At 42.2% G+C, this 20,855-nt stretch overlaps 1 protein-coding gene across 3 annotated transcripts in view; it reads right to left on the reverse strand.

Annotated features, from left to right (window-relative positions):
• sox13 (SRY-box transcription factor 13) overlaps positions 1-20,855 on the reverse strand; it is a 48,113-nt gene that overhangs the window by 12,648 nt on the left and 14,610 nt on the right. For 2 of the 3 annotated variants that reach the window (XM_079579272.1, XM_079579273.1), the window contains exons 2-7: positions 9,091-9,271; positions 7,880-7,976; positions 5,756-5,842; positions 2,876-3,048; positions 2,341-2,409; positions 2,149-2,257 (exon numbers count right to left, since the gene is read on the reverse strand). In XM_079579272.1, the coding sequence (XP_079435398.1) occupies positions 2,149-2,257; positions 2,341-2,409; positions 2,876-3,048; positions 5,756-5,842; positions 7,880-7,976; positions 9,091-9,270 (715 nt within the window). In that variant the 5' untranslated portion in view covers position 9,271. The remainder of the gene's footprint in view (positions 1-2,148; positions 2,258-2,340; positions 2,410-2,875; positions 3,049-5,755; positions 5,843-7,879; positions 7,977-9,090; positions 9,272-20,855) is intronic. The other variant, XM_079579274.1, reaches the window with a different exon arrangement.

The raw sequence follows: 20,855 nt of genomic DNA on the forward strand, positions 1-20,855 counted from the left end.
CACATGTCCATATGTTGGTTCAGCCAAAATCAACAGTTGCATCATAGAGATTTTAAATTGTACAATTTAAACAAAAACAAGCATGACTTTGGTGAAATACTTTAAAATTCTTATAACAAAGTCCGTCATAATGGTTCAAGGCAACTGGTAACTAGTTTCTTTCCCACTTGAAAATTTAGACTCACGAGGTGAATAAACTCGTATGTAAACAAAACGGCTAATGCTACAACTGCTAGCTCATACGATGCTAATGTTTTATGAAAGTTTCTCCAAACCAGATATAATGAAAAACATGTGACATAATGTTATGTTGAAAGTTGATCACTGATGCAGTGGTTTTGTTACAGTTTTAACGCTAGCAGCGCTCCTCCACTGGGGGCCGCCATTACTGTCTTCATCTTGTATGCGAACTCATAGCAGTCTTGAGGTCTCAAAGTTTACAAGTTGTAATTACCAGTTCGAGCGGCGTTTCAAGGCATTTTTCCAAGTGGGAGGTGGGAAATTTACCAGTTACCAGTTGCCTGAACGCACCATAAGCATCAGCCCTTTTTTAACTTATTTTTGTAACTCTCCTCCTTACTGATCTGTATTAAAAATGGAGGCAGATGATTCCACACTGATACAGCTCTATACAACTCTGACTTCTTCATAGCATTCGTTATTTTGGTAAAGGCAGTGAGTAATGCATTAGAACTGCTTGTCTCGTATGGCAACCATGTCTATCTTTAGCCAGAGTCGGCTGATTATAAAGGCAGACAGGTTCTTTAGTCAATGAGAGCTTGTTAATAAACTGAGCCCATTTACAGGCCATCCTTTGCTCCACTGTCAGCCAGGATGGTGCATCTCTTCTACATGTTCTCTCAGTTCAAAGCCAATCTTGCCGAGCCAAGCTTTACCATTTACTTATGTTTTGTTCCATTTCACATAAGAACAATAATAAACATAAGAGCTAGCAGTCGACCAAGGCCTTGGCTCAGTGTTTTTCTTATTTTCTTTTTCACGATGAGTCTATCACAACTGATAATGGCATAATTGCCCCTGGCTTGCTCTTCCCTTATTGCTCTTTTCTTCCGGAGCTGTTCAGAAAAGTCCTCAGTGATGAAATCAACCTTTAATTTTCAACACCTTAGCTAGATTTCTAACTCTAAAAAATGAATAAAGAGTGGCACAAGTAATGGAGCCCTTTGCTTTCACTGAACACAGGGCAGGGCCAGACTGGAGGGGACAAAATATCAACTTTGAACTAGACTGGCCCTTCACAATATTTCACAGCATTCAGTGTATTGGAAAAAAAAACATTTTTACATACTGAAATATGTTTACCTGAGCTTAGACAAGTTGATGCGTACCTGTCTGGTCTTTGTGCGTGCCCTCCGTCACACAAAACGACTAAAGATCTTGTTAGCATTTGGCCTCTCCCAATGTGTTCCTGTAGCTCCAAACAAGGGTGAAGTTGGAAGCTACCACGCTCTTCCATGGGCACGCACAAAGACCAGACAGGTACGCATCGTCTAAGCTCAGGTAAGAACATATCTCAGTATGGAAAAACAATGGCCTTTTCCTTTAACAATATGCTTCCATTTTGTGCAAAGATTATGCTATTGCTGACAAAAGAGAACACATAGACTGGAGTAAAACAGTTCAAATGACAATATAGCGGTTAGCCAGAGCTGTAGTGAAGACAATTTAAGGTTTGAAATGATGCGAACAAGCCTGAGGAAGATGTATTCGCTTTGAAAACACATATGTGGAGAAGGAGGCCACCCCTTAATGACACCAGTGGCTAGAGCAGTGCTTTTAAAGGAATAGGCCACTGTTTTTTACATACTGAGATATGTTCTTGCCTGAGCTTAGACGAGTTGATGCGTACCTGTCTGGTCTTTACGCGTGCGCTCAGTCACGCAAATAGACCTAAGACGTTGTTAGGATTTAGCCTCTCCCAGTAAATTCCTATAGCTCGAAACTGGGGCTCCTAATCTAAGGTAAGAACATATCTCAGTATGTAAAAACGGTGGTCTATTCCTTTAAACTTCTGTGGAAGAAACAACCCGATGATGCAGATGATGCAGGTTTTCTATGTTATTAAAATAAAAATAAAAAAGTGGAACAGGTCTTTTCTGTTTCAAGGTTCACATCAGGAACACTTGCCTGGTTTGCACGGGATCGGCTGCAGTGGCAGGGTCATCTGAGGGTCAGAGGTCAGGGGCTGTGTGTTTGGGTGAAACGCTGGGATCATGACGTAGGGCATGTTTACCTGCTGAGACAAAAGTGGGCACATCAGCATGACGTGACAGCGGTCCATTGCAGCGTGAGCGGACAGAGGAGAGACAGGGGCCTGACCTGGATTTGCTGCTGGAGCAGGTTGATTTTGTGCTGCTGCTGGATGAGCTGCTGCTGCTGTTTGGCAATCTGTCAAACATGTTATGATTATAGTCACTCATAAATAGCACAGTCATTGTTCAGGCTCATTAAGGTAAAGCTTTGTGTTCTGAAGCAGTAAATACAGAAGGGTGTGGGACAAAAGGCGGCATTTAGAACAAAAAAGAAAGGTTATTTTTGAGTTTATGTTTCCAATTAACAATGCGAGGCGAGCAGTTAAAGCAGTTAGAGCAGTTTTCTAGGTGGCATGAGAGAGTGGTTGCTGGTGGACAGGAGGTTTGATGGCCACGCCTGGATGTGGCCATCAAACTTTCCACCACTGACTTGAATCATTGTCCCTCGTGAAGTGCGTTGAGTGTGTTGTGTCTGTGAAAAGTGCAATGCAAATGAGATTCTTTTCCCCCGTAACAAGTCATGTTTTTTGTCAAAGGCCTGAGAACTGCTGGATGATGTTCTTTGATTGACGGAGGACGTAGGCAGTGTTCTGTGCATGTACCTGCTCCTGCTGCTGTCGGGCCAGCTCCATCTGTTGCTGCTGTTTCTCCAAGAGCAGAGCAGCCATGTTCCTCTGCTCCGAGTGCGCCCCGAGCAGCTGCTCCCTCAGGCCGCTCAGCTGGTTAATCATCATCAGCAACTGCAGCTCCTTCTCTGCCAGAGACTCAGGGGTACCTGCATGGGACATGGGGCCAGGGTCACTTTACTATAACATCATATACAAGTACGAGCTAACAGTGGAGGGTCCAAACTCTTACTCTAGACATTTATAAATCTATAATATATGCAGATAGATCTATAATATGTGCATATAGAAGAACATTTGCTTCACATTTCAAAACACTGTAGTCTTTGGTGTCCCTCACTCAATAAAGGAGTTTTATCATCAATATCCGAGTGCCTCGGACTTCACATTTTTTCCTTTCATGCCATGCTTTTACGGGTTTTGTCCTCGAAGAGCACCTGATCATTCTTAACAACTCTGGACCCAGTGATGCACTCATCCCTTTCTTTCTTTACACTGTGGTCTTTACTTGAACTTGAGTAAAATTCCTTGAAACATTTGTTTACCGTTTCCACTTTGAGTAAATCTGTAACAAAAGCTTCATGTGGAAATAATTCAAAGTTGATTCATTCAATTCTTGTATATCATCTGAAGAATAATTTCTTTCATCTAAATCTCAAACCATGATCTGTCGAAAGAACACCATTTCTATTTTGTTATGTTTTGTCTGTGCAAATACATCAACACTAGCAAATAAGTCAGACTTATATGCTCAAACAGATGTTTTTTCCATCCATGTACTTTTTAAAAAACTTTTTAAAAACTTTTCTAGTAACTATTATGATGACTCGCTGCAAAAAAAGTCACACACTTTACGCCTTCATTTTTCACCAGGATCTTGCATTGATGATGGGAGAGTGTGACCACTATGTAAAGCCCCTAAGGTCTGGACTCTTGGGCACACAGTCTTTTGTTTTAAAACGCAGACTATAGTCATACTAAGCGTACTTTCTGACCAGCAGAGTCAGTCCTGGCGCAATAAGTTTATGATTATGCTTATTGATAAGCAGGCAGGACAGACGGCCATGGCTAATGGCGATGTTATGTAGAACAAATGTTTTTCTCCAACCAGACTCCGAGGGCAAAGGAGAGGGGTGGTGGGTGAGTGGGGGTGAACACATGCTTTTATTCATTAGCGCAATTATGGCGCAGACTGGCACCTACTCTGGCACAGTGGAGCAGCTCGCACACCCCCGCAATATTAAAATATATATAAACCAACCCCACATGCCTTCTTTTGCTAAACCTTTGCAATGCCGCTTTGTTTACATCGTACTATCGCGTATGTCTTCATAAGTTTGCAGATACGCCATTATGCAGACATTTGACGTGTATGCGTGTTGGAGCAGTGGCGGTGAAGCTGCCAGGCCACTGCTGTCTCTGGTGCCACAGGACACGCAGTTTTGGATACGATCAGAACTACAGGTGGACTGAGATAAGATCAGGATGTCAGCGTCGCCTCTGGACTTCACCAGGAAACACGTGAGAAATAGGACTTTTCTTTAGGACTAGGACTTTGTTTATCGAAAACTGTTAAGTCGCTGTTTTTGCATTGGGGGTATGCGCACTGATCTACTGTACCAAAGTAGGCCCGCGCAACCAGAACTTTATTTATGTTGTTATTGGCGCTGTACCAGAGACACGACCCCGGGGTTATTGCTTAAGCAGCGCTTGTACTTCTGCCTTGACTTCTGAAAGAGAGAAAACCTCTTATTGTTGCAAATGAATAAATCATTAACAATGATATAATCATGCCCTGAGCCTGTGCTTTCAACGTGTATATTTCAATTTAAGCATCAGATTAAACGTTTAAAAATTAAGCCATTTGGAGTGATTTTATTTCATTCCATTCAAGGAGACTTTTCTAGGCAATATCTTGTTTTTTCTTTCAATTTGACGAATTGAAGGATTGATACATGGATTCTAAAGGAAGGAGACAAGGCAGCACGATGTAAAGAGGAAAATAATGTGAAGCCCACCAAAGAAGAGCAGCGCTCTCAGTGCTGCTTGTAATGAACCACCTCTTTTTTAATAAGCAACTCCCACTCGCCAGTCGCTCCATGCAAGATAACACGTGTCCAACATCACGTTTTGAGTTACGCTGTCCTTGCGCCAGGCGGAAGCTCTGTCGCAGTGTTGCTGAACCTGCACCTGACCAACTGCAGCAACCCCAGATCCGAGCAGTCAGTTAAATCCAGGTTGGCAGTGTATTTTAAAGTAACGCTACTCTTGCTTGAGTAAATATTTGAGCTACGCTACCACCTCTGAGTGTCAGTAAATGTCTGTTAGCTCTCAGATAAGCGTAATCCCACCTGATGCAACAACAGCGTTACGGCAGACTAGTGTGACCACCAGAGTCTCGGCGTGGCTGAGAAAGATGGGGTCAACTGAGGCGTGATGTGACTTGTTGCTTCCTCCCCCCTTTTCTCTCCTCATCTTTACATTAATTCATTCAGCATTTTCAAACTTTAATCCACTGTGAGTTCAACACGTGTCCCGAGAGAAGGAGAACAGAGCTGAGAAGAGAGCTGGCGCTGGTATTGAAGAGCGCTGCGCGAGGCTCTACACGCTGCAGGAACGAAATCAAAACATCAGCACGTGCGCCCCCCACGCCCCCGCTCATCCACCGCCACCCCCGCTCTTCAGGTATAAGCTGAATATTACACCTCAAGCACGAACGTTTAAAGCCTGCGTTAAGAAACACAAGATCGGCACGCATATAAACACAAGATGACACAAAAGAAATGTCGACAAGAGAGATTGAAACTCTAAGCGGGGAACATTTCTCTTTGATTTCGTTATTGTGCAAAGACCCACCTCTCAGCTGTCCCCCCGCTGCAGAGCCTTTGTCCAGGAGCTTCTCCTTCCAGTCAGTATTCAGCAGCTTCTCAATAGTTGGCATGACTGAAAGAAGCAGCAATGCAACAAGACCTCAGCAAGACGGCACCAAGATGGACTGAGTGGGCAGCTGTGTGTCCAAATACAGTGTCAATCACAGTCTACCTGACACCACGCAGCACCTCTCCGCTGCCGTTCTAATGGGGCTATAGAAGATTACATTTAGAGGCAAGGGTTTGTTTGCGAGCCGGTGAGAAAGTTTTGAGTGTTTGAGTGGGTCGATATTTGGACCCAGAACAATCCAAGGTCAGCGAGTGGAGGGAGTTTTTTAAGAAATGGAGGCGTGGAGTGCAGGGGAGAGAAAATAGAGGAGGGCAGCGAGAGTGTCGAGGAGCAGCCTTTCGCGCCACGTGTAAAGAACAGAGCCGAACTAAAACAGCCCATTCCCATTCAATCTGCCAAATAACAAACCGTTACTTTAAAGCATTGATTTTCTGCCGGCCGCTTTGTCTAAAATCTGGATGGCACATGAATGTAGCCCGCTGAGTTTACGTCAACTTTTGAGCAACGGGAGCAGTGTAAACAAGAGTCTTAAAAGTGAAAAGAGATCAAAAGGACGGCGCTGCAAGATGAATGGAAAGCTAATCGCAATTTCAACGATCGCAAAGGAACAAATCACAAAAGCTGCAATTATTGTTTGGTATAATATCCTTTGCAAACAACAACACTTTGGGTTAGCAGGTTCTATAATAAAACACCCAAATATGTTCGAATCATCTCATAATTCGTCTAGCAGTTTGGTCTGATTAAGAACTGATTCATTCAACTTTTTATATTGCAGGGGTGGTTGTAAATAGTGTAAATACTCTATGTCTGTGTGTTTTTACATAATTGTTGTCTTAAAGGAACAGGCCACCATTTTTCCATACTGAGATATGTTCTTACCTGAGCTTGGACGAGTTGATATGTACCGGTCTGGTCTTTGTGCCCGTGGAAGAGCGTGGTCGCTTCTAATTTACCCCGTTTGGAGCCATAGGAATATGCTGGGAGAGGCCAAATGCTAACAACATCTTTGGTCGTTTTGCATGACTGAGCACACGCACAAAGACCAGACAGGTACGCATCAACTCGTCTAAGCTCAGGTATGAACATATCTCAGAATGGAAGTGTGGCCTGTTCCTTTAAATGTACAATATGCGGCTAAATCTGGCGCATTTATACAAAGTAACTAAAGTGTTCATTAACCCCATATCCCCCTCCTTAACCGAGCACATTTTCTCCAGTTTTACCCAAATCTAAAAGCTGCAGGACTGGAGTTTACAACGTTAATTAAGGCCAGAGTAACGCCTCACTTGAAAGCTAAGACCTACAAAACTCATCTAAGCTTCTTCCTTGTTTTTGTTGTCACATTTTAGTAATTCTTGCTGCATTTCTGTCACGTTTTAATTGCGTTTTTTGTGACTTTTTTGTCACTGTGATCAAACCACAAAAATGTGACCAAAACATGTTAGAAAAAAGCAACAAAAACATGATGAAATCGCAGACAAAAAGGACGAAATCGTGACAATCATAACGAGGAAGAAGCTTAGAGTCTTGAGCGTCTTGACTTGACAACTTATTTTTTTTTAATCAAAAGCAAAGTGCACTGAAACAGAATTTAATACCCGCTGACAACAACTCCAAGTGTTGCTCTACTGACATTATGGAAGCTTTTTTAAGGGAAGTCAAAACACTTTCATTGTCTATTTCCTTTTTTGTTGTTGTTGTGACTGAACAAAAGGTGCAAATCTTCCTCGATATTTGATCTGCCATGATGACAACTTTGATGTTTTTTTCTTTTTGGCAAGCTCTAGGTTAATGGAGAAACCAAACACAACAAGAATCGAATGGTTTGTACAACTGACACTGGCACCATTTGTAACTCGGAAAAGTCCTTGACAGCTTAGTTTTACGTTCAAGGAGTGAGCTAGTGGTTACTGTACAATAGGAGAAAATTACCAGTTTTTTTTCCTTTTGGATTAAATCAACTTGAATGCAGAGAAACATATTGGACTGAGCTTGCAAAAGGAAACACAACATTGTAAAAAGGTACATCGTCCAGACCTTCCTTGAGATTGGATTGTCCGTCTTGTCGCTCCGGAGCTTCTTTCAGCGCTGTGGGACTGAGTCTGTGTGAGGGCTCTTTCCCCGGAGACCCGTCCTGCAAAACACACGTTATCCTCAATTGGGACTCTTTCTTTCGAAGTCTAGAGTCTAGAGATTCATGCATATACTTGATAAAAATATTACTTTATAGAAATTGAAAATGTAATGTGTTCATACAATTTTGACACTGAGCTTTTGTACGGTAGCGCTTTACAATACGGGCCAGCGAGTCTGAAGTACTTACAGTGGTAATTACTAATAATAAATAAATACTGGTGGTATATCTTGAGTAACTACAATGGTACTTCTGGGTAACAAATGTGGTACATCTTAGATCATTACAGTAGTACATCCAAGGTACTCACTGTGGTACTTAAAGGATACTACAGTGGTAAATCCAAAGTTTGTAATGTGGTAAAGCAGTGTGTCATATTTAGTAATTATGATGTACATCTTTGGTACTTACTGTGGTACTGAAAAGATACTATAGTGTTAATTACTAAGCGTGTACTGTGATACTAGTCGATAGATACAGACGGCATCGCGTCATAGAAGGGGGAAAACAGAATCTTTTTTCACTGTTTTTAGACATTTTCTGGCGAAATATAAACATATTTATCACATACAAATAAAGTCAAATCTAAATCGGGTCCATATAGTGTTAGCATTCGCCGTTATTTATGTATTTATGGGCTGTTGAACCACTTTGCTTCTCTCCATATCTTTGTATCTTTATTTAGTAGAAAACTATATTTATAATTCAGAATTTGATGAAGGAGTTTTTGATTAATTGGAGTTTAGAAAGTTTAGATTTTTCTCCAAATTGTTTTCCCCCTTAACTGTTTTCAAACATGACCATATATGGGCGATCGCAGAGACGCCGTCTGTGTACAAACAGTGGTAGCTCTTTGTAATAACGGTGGTAGGTGGTAGGCTTACTTTGGTACTTTCTAGTAATAACAGTGATACATATTTGGTACTTATTGTGGTACTTCAAGGATACTACAGCTGTAATTCCTTGGTAGTAACTGTGGTACTTCTAGATACATACAGAGGTAATTTCTAGCAATTCTGGTGGAAGTGGCACACATATTGCTCATTATAGACTTTTCCTCATATTTGCCAGGGTTTCAGCATTTATTTTTGTGTCTTTCATTCATTAGTTTTACCGAAGGCGAGCGGGACAGGGGCGGGGTCAGCTGGCGCGTCTCTAGCAGGTGGCTCCCGGTCCAGTCACGGGACGGAGAGGTCTTTGAGGGCTCGTCCTGCTCCACTTTGACCCCCACTGCCGTCATGGCCACGTCTCCGCACAAGGGGAGCTGCAGCGCTGGTGGACTGGGCTCAACCATTCTGTCGAACACACAAGAAGAAGTTGTCAGGAGGGTGTGGCGCGCCAGGGACACCTTGGTATTTCATATCCTCTGCCCCATAATGATAATGACTGCATTTGAACAGGTTCTAATCGTGTACATTTTATACAAAGGGAGCGGCAATAACCAATCTAAAACAACTCAAAAATAATAAGGTTAATAATGCATGGTATATGAAGCTGATTCGGAAAGCTACTACAGTCAAAAGTATCATCTGCTCTAAAACATAGATCAGAAAAGGTACCACTTGCAAAACGTGTGAGGTTTTGGGTTATCATATAAATACTCTGAACTGGGCGACATGAATGCCACTAATTTAGGTCAGCTCCAGTGTCAAGGTCAGAGGTGGCGTGGAGGAAGTGCCATTGTTCGAACCGTCTGAAGGGTGACAGTGAATAATTGAGGTCTAAAGGGGAGACCGCCCCATATCACCTTTGAGAGCAGCAGAGGACAGGTAGAGTGAGGGAACAGCCACATCAGTGTGTGTGTGTGTGTGTGTGTGTGGGTGTGTGTGTGTGGGTGTGTGTGTGTGTGTGTGTGTGCGCGCGTTTGATTTCCTGGCTCTGCAGCGGGAGGAAAGAAAAACACAGCAGACAGCAGAACAAAACAAACACAACACACAAGGGCAAAAAGTGCACATATATATAAAGAGGCAGAAAAAAGCCATTGTTGGAGCGGGGGAACAAAGGAAGCCAGGACAATGGGGGAGAGGCTGACAAAAGCCGCGGCCGCAGGAAACAGGCCGCAGAACAATGGCAGCGGAATGTGCCGACCGACTCGGGAACACGGCACAAAAATGTGAAGCGCCACCGTTCTGCGCACAGCATAGTAATGATTACCCCCCGACGCACTCACACACAACATCTCTGACCGGGACACATGGAGCTACACCAAACAAAAGCACCTGTCTGCTGGGTCTAAGACTCACTGTACACTGTTCAACTGCACTATGACTGAGCTAAAACAACTCCAGCTGCGTGCGCTGTGGGAGCAGAGCAACAGGTCTGTGGAAGTGCAGGACTTGATATTTGTCACGCTTTAAAGCGCATTTACATCCATCGTCTGAACCGGCCATCACTTCTCCGCTCTCACGCTGTATGTATTAAATGCTTTACGAGTTAAGATCTCACGCTGAACATACCATTCCTCTATAAACAAGTAACAAGTGGGTTTTAAAACAAAATGCACAAAGATATTCTTGACATTGACGAAGTTGGACAGTGTCACTGAATTCTTAAGACATTTCAAAGGACTAAGTTAGTGCACAAGATCAGCGACCCATGTCACACGAGCACATTTGTGTTCAAAGTCACAATCATAATCCATTTCCCACAGCTGACGTGAAGTAAAGACGGCACTCAGAGCCTGTTAAATACAGCTGCAACAGGAGAGGAGCTGCCGACTCGGCCGCTGCAGCTGCCACCACCAGCTCCACACTTTGCACTGGGTTCATTATACACAGGCTGTGCACTGTGCAGATCTCAGATATACAAACATTAAAAGACAATGCACAACAGTCCTCAGACATTAATTATATACGTACAAAAAAAGCCTCTATTCAAATGCTGATAACTGCTCATTCATTTTGCATTTTGCAAAGAACCCAATACAAAGTACACATCACACTATGTAAACAATAGGAAATGGAATGGGGCATAAAATATATCAACTTGAAAGTACATTTAAACTATTTGTGGCATTTCACAGAGAAATAATGGACTCTTCCTTCCCGGCTGCGTGTCCCACAGTGTGACAGGTGTCTTGGTTGTAATCACTGACATGAAATAGCCTCTACCTTCAGTTTAACGGCTAGTGTTGCCGTTCTCAAGGGGGTGAGTCTTATAGTGCCCTGTGGGCAGGTCTGATTGTGAGGCTGGGGGGGTGCTGTCCCACACTGCAGTTATTCCTGGGGCCCTCCACGTTCCACAGGCTGAGAGTGGAGCTGCCACAGGTGGCTTTCACACGCCTTGGCTCTGTGTGTGAGGTATGCTCACAATCTGCGCTCTGCGAGCTGCTGACAGACAGGAATGAGTTAAGGTGCATTTGTGCATGTGTGTTTTACAAGCACAAAGGCTTTCTTCACAACAATACCTTCAGCGTCTTAGCTTGAACAATGCAGGCAGCCAAGGTTATCGCGTACCTCCATGGCGTTTGGTTAAATACACACTTAACTCCTCTCTGAAGCAACCAAGTGGAACCCTACCTTGCCTGCACATGTATGAGTTTCCAAAGGACCGTCTGAATAGCGCTTTCCTCAGTTTGTGATACATCACAACAGCATGTTTGACTGCTTTCATAAAACACAGGGCAGTTTTAACTGGTGGTCACCACACTCTTGGAGAAAAAATAAAATTTCAAAAGCCTGGGTGCAGCTGCTGTGCCCTGTATCAAGAACAAAGTGGCCAAAAGCTGCTATTTGTGACATCAAAAATGCTTATATATACTGACTTGTAGTGAGTGTGAGGCCCTAAAGCAGGTGGGGTTTCAAGAATCTGGCAGTACACAATGACAGCTATTTCTGTTACAGGTTAGGTCTGTCATGTATTAGAATATTTCCCTATCAAAAGGCTTGTTATCAAAGGCATGAAGGGCCATGGAATGAACGCTGACAACCAACAATAACCCATGTGCCAAGCGGCAAGAGGAGATTTTAAATGGGAAAACCAAGCTATAGCAGACATACAAAGCCCGGGTGTGCTTGAGCACACTGTGTTGAGTCACAGTAAGGTGGCTGCAGCGGAGGGGCACATGGTGGACAGAGGAGGGACGTGCCTCTGCTGCACTGATAAACATCTTTTTAAAGCACTGACAACGTTGAAACCTTAGACTTCCCACGACACAAAAGCACTTCACACAAAACATTCAGTTACCAACAAGTTGTAACATGTAAACTGCGACATCTCCCCAAGGGAGCTGCCAACCTAAAGCCCGCTGTTGTTCATTCTTTTGTAGCCTTTTCTTTCATTGTTTCCTGACTCTCTTCTCACTCTTTCCTCCCCTCCTCAGTGGCTGACAGAAGCAGCTTGCTGGGTTTATGTGGTTCTTGTGGCTCCCCAGCTTCAGCCTGAGGCAGAGAGGCAGGCTGCGCACAGAGGAGTGAGTGAAAGTGCCAGCAGCCACACTCAGCAGCTCCGAGCAGCAGGGACAAGTGAAACATGTAAAGAGCTCCGCTTGGCCATAAACAAATAAAGGCATTCTCATTGTCAGCCCTGAGACTGACAGCTGCAATGGCAGAAGGTTCCCTGCAGGAAAGATTCAAAGCGCCGCACTCAGCTGGCTGTCCATTAAAGCAGACAAGATTTCACACCCTGATCTTAGCATGTTTCCAAAACCAGTTTGCTCGCACTTTAAAACACGGCCATTTGATTTCCTCACAGTCTGTTTGGCAGTAAACATGTTTGCGGTTGAACAGAAGAACTATTTCAGTGAGTTGCTGGTCGTGTTAAGACAAGTGTAAACTGATGTATAAACAAATGTTTGCAGATTGGCCCCGTGGTGTGCGTTATTTGATCAAACAATTGAGCGTGTGGGTGCCAGACAGTGCCTCTGTGCCCATGGGCCTGGCACCGGCTGAAACTCCACATCACTCAGCATGTCTCCTCTGTTGGCAGCTGAAGTCCAGAATCAAATCAACATTAAACATCAAACTAAGATGCTTTAAAGCAGAAGTAAAAAAATATATATTTTAATCCGACAACTTCAAACTTTGCATGATTCTCAATAATTATGCTGACAAGAAGGATAAGCTACACACAAAACATAGAAACAGTTCAATAAACCTTTGTGAACAAATGTAAAACGTTATAATAACCACAAGCACAGGCAAAAAAGAATAAATCTCTTGAGTGAAAGCAGCAAATAACTTTCCACATTTGAGTAAAATAAACTGTAAAAATATTTGACAGAAAAATGTTCTTCAACAAATCTTACTATTACAAAAAATCTTAAAGGGCGCTTCGAAAATGAAAATATGAATACATTTTTAAAAAGCAATTAATGTTTCTTGTGGTCCACTAACCTGTCAAAGCAGAATGGCCTTGCTGAGCTCCTACAGTGCTGCTGAGCGAGTGGACGGGAGCTGCTGATACAAGTCATAGTGAGTTGGTGTGTGCCGGTGCAAGCGCGTGTCTTTTCTACTCTCCTGTGCATTTTGACCCACAATCCCTCCCCTACACCTTACCACCCTCCCCACACACACACACACACACACACACACACACAAAATAACAGCCCTCTCTCCCCGTAAGAGCCACGCACAAAGCGCCTCTTCAAATCCCACCTCATTTGCATCATTAGCACGCACCCTGCGGCAGGTATCCCTCGCCTATACAGACTGATAGAGATCGAGGCGCGAGCGAGGGCAGCACTGACATGGATCCGTGGCTCTCAAACTGTGGGACATGTTCTACTGAAGGGACTCGGGCGTCTTCAGGTGGGCTCAGGGTCATCTTGGACTTTTTTTTTTTTTTTTATGGGAGACACTGCGGTTTTCAGGTTTTGGGATAAATTGGTCTCACCATATAAACTTACACCCGGAAAGGAAAAAATACCTAATCTTGCTTAATTATTTCACTGATTCAATGTTTGACGATACATTTATGTTGGAAATTGCGATTTCAAGGGCAATACACTTTTTTCTCACGCTGGTGCGACAATATCTCCACATTAGTCGCAATTCCTAGCCTGATTTATTGAGTTTTGAGTTTCTGATTTTTCCACTTATTTTAAAGTTACCCAAGAAATACAAAATCCCCTCTGAGAAAAATCTTTGTAGCCAATATGGGAAATAAAACCATAAATTTAACCCTGGCTCGATCCATATATTTGGGGCATTATTAGGCATAAAAGGCCTTATTTTGATACGAAAACATGAAATGACAGAAAACTTGCAATATATTTTTTTCTCAGATTTTCCAGTAATCTGCAGCAAAAGTTTCAAACCAATATCTCCAAATTTGAAAAAGTTTTCCAATTCACTTGCAACGTCTCACCTTAATTAAACATAATTTGCTTCGGTGATGCATTTCCTTCCTTTTTTAGACGAGGTTTGCACTTTCTACACTTTCCATGTCAATTGTTTCACGAGACATTACCCTGGTATGAAATCCCTCTCAAACAAATACGCGATTCCTTGTTTAGGCTTTTGCGCTGTAACCGCAGCGTCATGGCGAGACTGTAAACTCAAGTCAACTTGCTCCTCTAACAGCTCCGAAAACAAGTGCACTTTGCTGAAATACGGCTGTTGAAGTGCCATCATCATCATCATCATCATCATCAAACTCTCTATGGCATATCACCACTGCGTTGGAGCGAGGCTTGAGTGCAGCTCTCCGGTCCATTTGATCTTTCAATCATTCGGCAATAATTCGGCAACAGCTAAAGATAAACTAGTCCCATAGACGTCGAAAAATGAGCGGCACAAGTGGCAAAATCTCAAAGTTAATTGTACATCATGAGGCGCATAAGGTGAGCAGTACGTATAAGCAGCACTGATAGAAAAGTAGCAATGCACTCTCACCTGCAAATAGAAGGATATCCAATGCTGCTGATGACTTCAAATTAAAGGACATGGACATATTTTGCTTGGTTTATAAACAATGAAAGAGGGAGAGCTTAAAGGAATAGGCCACCGTTTTTACATACTAAGATATGTTCTTACCTCACTTTAGACGAGTTAATATATCCCCGTCTGGTCTTTGTCCGTGCGCTCTGTCACGCAAACGGAGCACATACGCAGCCTCTCCCACATGTCACATAGCTCCAAAAAAGCTCACGATAGAAGCTACCAAGCTCTTCCACGTGTTCCCTATTTAAATAAAGTTACGTGAAGTGTTTTCATGCGAAGTATATTTACACAGAAATGTAGCATGTCGATTTTATAAGCAAATAAAAAGGGGGACTATATTGTGAGGCGTAATGATACGAGGAGTAAAACGTCCGCGCAGTAACTCCTAAAGGTTATTGACGGAAGTGAGCGGGGGAAGTCTTTAGGAGTTACTACGCGGACTCTGTGCTCCTCGTATCATTACGCCTCACAATATAGTCCCCCTTTTTATTTGCTTATAAAATCGACATGCTACATTTCTGGGTAAATATACTTCGCATTAAAACACTTCACGTAACTTTATTTAAATAGGGAACACGTGGAAGAGCTTGGTAGCTTCTATCGTGAGCTTTTTCGGAGCTATGTGACATGTGGGAGAGGCTGCGTATGTGCTCCGTTTGCGTGACAGAGCGCACGGACAAAGACCAGACGGGGATATATTAACTCGGCTAAAGTGAGGTAAGAACATATCTTAGTATGTAAAAACGGTGGCCTATTCCTTTAAAATGTAGTCCGTTAGTTGTGGTCCAGACTCATGCCCAAAACTTTCCTCAAGCATTTCTAACCTTCAAACTGATTCATTTCTTCACATATCATTAAAGTGCACAAAGGTCTGTTTTGCCACAAGTATCTCCTTTTACCATGAACTAGTAGAAAAAAAGCTTCAGTATACAACATATAGAGACATTAAACTCACAGCAACAGAGATGTACTGCACTAGATGATAGAATACTGAATATCATTTCCAATATACAATACAATATAAAACAACAGCACATTTATCAATACAATTACAATTAAAAAAAAATGCTCTGAACTTCCACCTCAAATTCAGTCCCTTCATATGGAACTGAATGCCTTCAAGGTTGAACTCCATTTACAGTATTGTACAATGCGGTACATTTTTGTTGCTAACGGGCACAACAAGAAGAACAAGCAGAGCTTTTGAAAGAAGAAAGAAATTTTAAGACTAGGTTTCTGCCTCATATCTATGCTAATACTCAAAGATGTCGTTGAGGAAATCTCCCATTTATCCAGCATTGGGACTGACACAAAAGAGTCGTGGTTGGGTAAAGTTAATTAGGATTGGAAAAAAAAGGTTATTGTTTTAAAAATCTAATTCTGTACAGTATGTCTGGCACTTTGGGAACTGTTTTACTAGCTTAAAGTTAAATAAAATTAATGAAAAATAAAACTGCAAGAAGAACGCAATGTCTGAGGCACATTGCAATGTCCGCAATCCGAGGCACTCAGATTTTGTTGTTCAATAAAGGACTTTTAACTACATCATCAGAAAGTCTCAGACATTGCATTCTTCCTCTCGTTTTATGTTTTCATGAGCTTTGTGATCGAAGAGCGCTTTTTTTTTTTTAACTATATCTGGACCCACTGATGAAATCTTCCCTATCCTGCTTTGTATATATATAAAAAATAAATGTTTTATGTCAAATGTCCAAAATGAAGTGGATTTGGAGCAGAGGCCGATGCCGATATTTTTAGCCGATTTTTCTAAATGTCTTGTCTATAATCCTGTGTATGATGCTCCTAAACTATAGAATGTGTCAGTGTTGTACTGTGACAGCAGGGGTGCGCCGAATTGAGGCATAGGGCTGATATATTTATGTTTAGTAGGCACTTTACAGGGAGCTTGTTTGAAAGACAAATCAGCAGATTCCAAAACAAAAAACAGTGAGTCTCTATCGCTTATAAAAAGTTACACCATGGTCTGGGTGAATACTCAATTCTGATTGGCTAACTGGCGTGCGTTAAAACTGTATAACGCAAAGTTATTTCCGGCAACGGTTAAATCATGTTCTATACGTTTGTTAAGTGTGACGTCACGACTTCCACTTCCGGGTACTAGCAGACCGGCAAATATGCGAGAAAAAACGATAAAAAACCCTTTAAAACAACCATCAATATTTCTGAAACTAAATGGAGAGTTACTGAACCTACTTATTTCTCAGACGCATTAGCCAAAAATGCCACACCAACTGCTGAAAAAGTAAAGTCGGCACTTCCGGGGTTAGCGTAGCTGTTAGCATTTATCTCCGCTAACCCGGATGTAGCGATTTTGGTAAATATTACTTTTATAGCCATAGGTACTGCATTTTTGGCTAATGGGCCTGATAAATAAATAGGTTTAGTAACTCTCCATTGAGTTTCAGAAATATTGATTGTGGTATTTAAGAGTTTTTTGTAGTTTCTCGCACATCTGCGGACCTGGAAGTAGAGCTGTGACGTCACCACTTAACAAACGTATATCACTCCACTGCAGTGGTTTCCATAGCAACGACAAACATTTGAGCTGGAACTAGTTTCAGGTAAAACATCTTAAAACATAAAAAAAACTCCTGCTCTGGACTGTAAAAAAAAAAAGCAGAACAGTCTCAGTTTGTGGGACAATGGTATAAGCGGATTAACAACTCGGAACCGTGCATTATATAGTTTTAATGCACTTCGCGGAGGAACACAGTGTTCTTTCCTCCTCGTTGTTAAATCCTTACGTACAAAATACGATCCAAGGTGTTCAAACCTGTGACAATGTTTCTCAGCTCCCCTGAGGTCTAAGAGGTTGTGGGAGGGCTCATATCAAAGCTCTAATTGTGCTCTTTCCAATGCAAAAAGGTGAAAAGTCTGAAGATGGATTAAAAAACTAACATAGCTGCTCACATTATGTATACGTAAGTCACACTTTTGTCCGATCAAGGTTTTCCACGCATTCTGGAATTGCATAATAAACTGATGTCAAACGGCTTTGTGTTGCTGCTTGGCATTTCTTTATTGGTGAGGTCAGGGAGAGATTTGAGCGCGCACACATTTGCAGAGCGGGCCGAACAAAGCGCTGCCTTGCGTTGCTGACTGGGCCTCATTATAGAATGAGCTCTCAGGGCCGCAGACACAAAAGCCATGCACTCCTCTGCCTTTCCTTCCCCCTTTCTTCTTCTGTTCTCTTGGCTTTTTGATGTCAAGGGTACTGAACCATAGTCCGGAGAATAACCTCATCAAGTAACACACACGCAGTTTTTTTTCCCTTTTTTTTTGTTTTTTTGTCTTTCACATGTGTGTGCGCTTGAAGGACTGAAAACAGAGTGGTGCTGCAGCGGTGGCTGCACTCAGGGCATCACACAAAGGCCAGTGTTGGGAGGACTGGCTCAGTGATGGGCAGATAGAAAACGACAAAGGGGTTATTTCACAGAAAAGCCTTCCTTGTATATACTGTACTAACGAGGGGACTCTCCCAAAACATGTACATCCTGGAAAGATTTGCACACACACGCGATGCATGTCATGGAAGTGTGACGGGACACTGTGCTACAATATTTGGGGAGTATTTTGTACTATGAAGTGAAGGCAGAGGTAGGCCTGTCATGAAAACAAATTTAAAGTTCGATATATTGAGGCAGGGAAGTATCGCGATAAACGATGTTGTTGACTCTAACGATACTAGATACTGTCAACTCTCAGGCATAAAAATGACATTAAACCTTTTCCTCATATCCTTAAATACCACATGAGCTGCAATAAACATGAAATATGATGTAACTCAATTTACTTCAGTTAAAACAAAACAAAAATAGGGGGAAATGCTGTCAAATTTACAGATGATAAACATCGAGCCCAAAAATGCATCGTTTATCTGTCATTTATTGAACGATAAATCGATATAGTAATTATCGTGACAGCCCTAGCCAGAGGTGAAAGAAGATTTCCTTCTGGTTTTTGTTTCACTGACAGCAAAAGCACTCATTTAACCCTAACTTTAAAAAAAAAAAACAGATGCCTGAGGGGTGAAGAGTCACTCTGCAAAGCTGGTACCAAACCAGATAAGATAAGATAAGCCTGTATTGATCTCACAACGGACAAATTCTCAGGGGAAACACTGCAAAATAGATAGGAGATGTGCAAACAATGAAAAAGTAAATAGAGGTATCTTATATACAATGACTAACAACTTTAAGGGGCAAAAAGTATAAACAATAAAAAATAAACAGACTATAATAAAAAATAAAAAAAAGTCAGTATTAGCAGTGCAGGCTTACAGTCAAAGTGCAAGTGGTTGATAAAGTGACGCAGATAAAGAGATTATTGCACGTAGTTTTTGCAAAGAGGTTATTTCACATGTTACTTTACAGTAGTGTTGTACAGTCTAGCAGCAGGGGGGATGAAGGACTAGCAGTAGTGCTCCTTCTTGCACGGAGGGTGTCTCAGTCAACCACTGAAAGAGCTGCTCAGCTCCTCTACAGTCCAGTGCAGTGGGTGGGAGGTGTTGTCCATGATGGAGGTGAGCTTGGCTAACACCCTCCTGGCCCTCCTGACCAGTTTGTTCAGTCTGTTCTTGTCCCGCTCTGTGCTGCCCAACCATCATGTTAGGCACTATAAAAAGTAGCTTCAGTACAGCTACTTGTACTCGTAAGAGTTTGCTTCAGGGACTTTCTTATCCTCCATCAATACAAAACATGCACTATAGGTTAATCCTCCAATGAGGTGATTAGTTCAGACCATGATCCTCGACATCTGTAGCGCTGCACATAATGGTGGCATGTTATTGCTTCCCAACAAGAGTCTGTATAGGTTTTCTCTGGATGCGCCGGTTTCGCCTGGCAGTGAAAACATGTATAATAGGCCAAGATGATGTTTAAGTGCAACAACTACATTAACATAATAATGATAAACACTCTCTAGCTCCAACCCAGCAGCAATCTTAGATGTTTATTTCACTATAATAAGATGTAGTTGAGTCATTACTTAAAGGAATAGGCCACCGTTTTTAAATACTAAGATATCTTCTTACCTCACTTTAGACGTGTTAATATATCCCCGTCTGGTCTTTGTCCGTGCACTCTGCCAGGCAAACGGAGCACATACGCAGCCTCTCCAACATGTCACATAGCTCCGAAAAAGCTCACGATAGAAGCTACCAAGCTCTTCCACGAGTTCCCTATTTAAATAAAGTTACGTGAAGTGTTTTCATGCGAAGTATATTTACACAGAAATGAAACATGTCGATTTTATAAGCAAATAAAAAGGGGGACTATATTGTGAGGCGTAATGATACGAGGAGCACAGCGTCCGCGCAGTAACTCCTAAAGACTTCCCCCGCTCACTTCCGTCAATAACCTTTAGGAGTTACTGCGCGGACGTTTTACTCCTCGTATCATTACGCCTCACAATATAGTCCCCCTTTTTATTTGCTTATAAAATCGACATGTTACATTTCTGTGTAAATATACTTCGCATGAAAACACTTCACGTAACTTTATTTAAATAGGGAACACGTGGAAGAGCTTGGTAGCTTCTATCGTGAGCTTTTTTGGAGCTATGTGACATGTGGGAGAGGCTGCGTATGTGCTCCGTTTGCCTGGCAGAGCGCACGGACAAAGACCAGACGGGGATATATTAACTCGACTAAAGTGAGGCAAGAACATATTTTAGTATGTAAAAACGGTGGCCTATTCCTTTAACATGAAGCTTTTATCATTTCTAAAATAGTAATGGTAGGCAAATACAATTTCCAAAACTTTATTGATTTTGAATCAGCATCTCATGAAGGATTTCACATTTCGGTGGTTTGCAAAGAGGGAAGGAGCTGTGGATCATGGCACTTCCTGATTACGTGGGCCGTGCTTTGGGTAAATTGGTAAGGAAAGAGTAAGATGCCATTTTTAAACTGTACAATGGCATTTGTTCTCTGCATGTGACCCATGCTTCGATGCTGCTGGGGCGACCTGTAAGGAGC

The sequence above is a fragment of the Gobius niger genome, assembly GCF_951799975.1.
Source record: "Gobius niger genome assembly, chromosome: 20".
NCBI classification, from domain to species: Eukaryota; Metazoa; Chordata; class Actinopteri; order Gobiiformes; family Gobiidae; genus Gobius; species Gobius niger.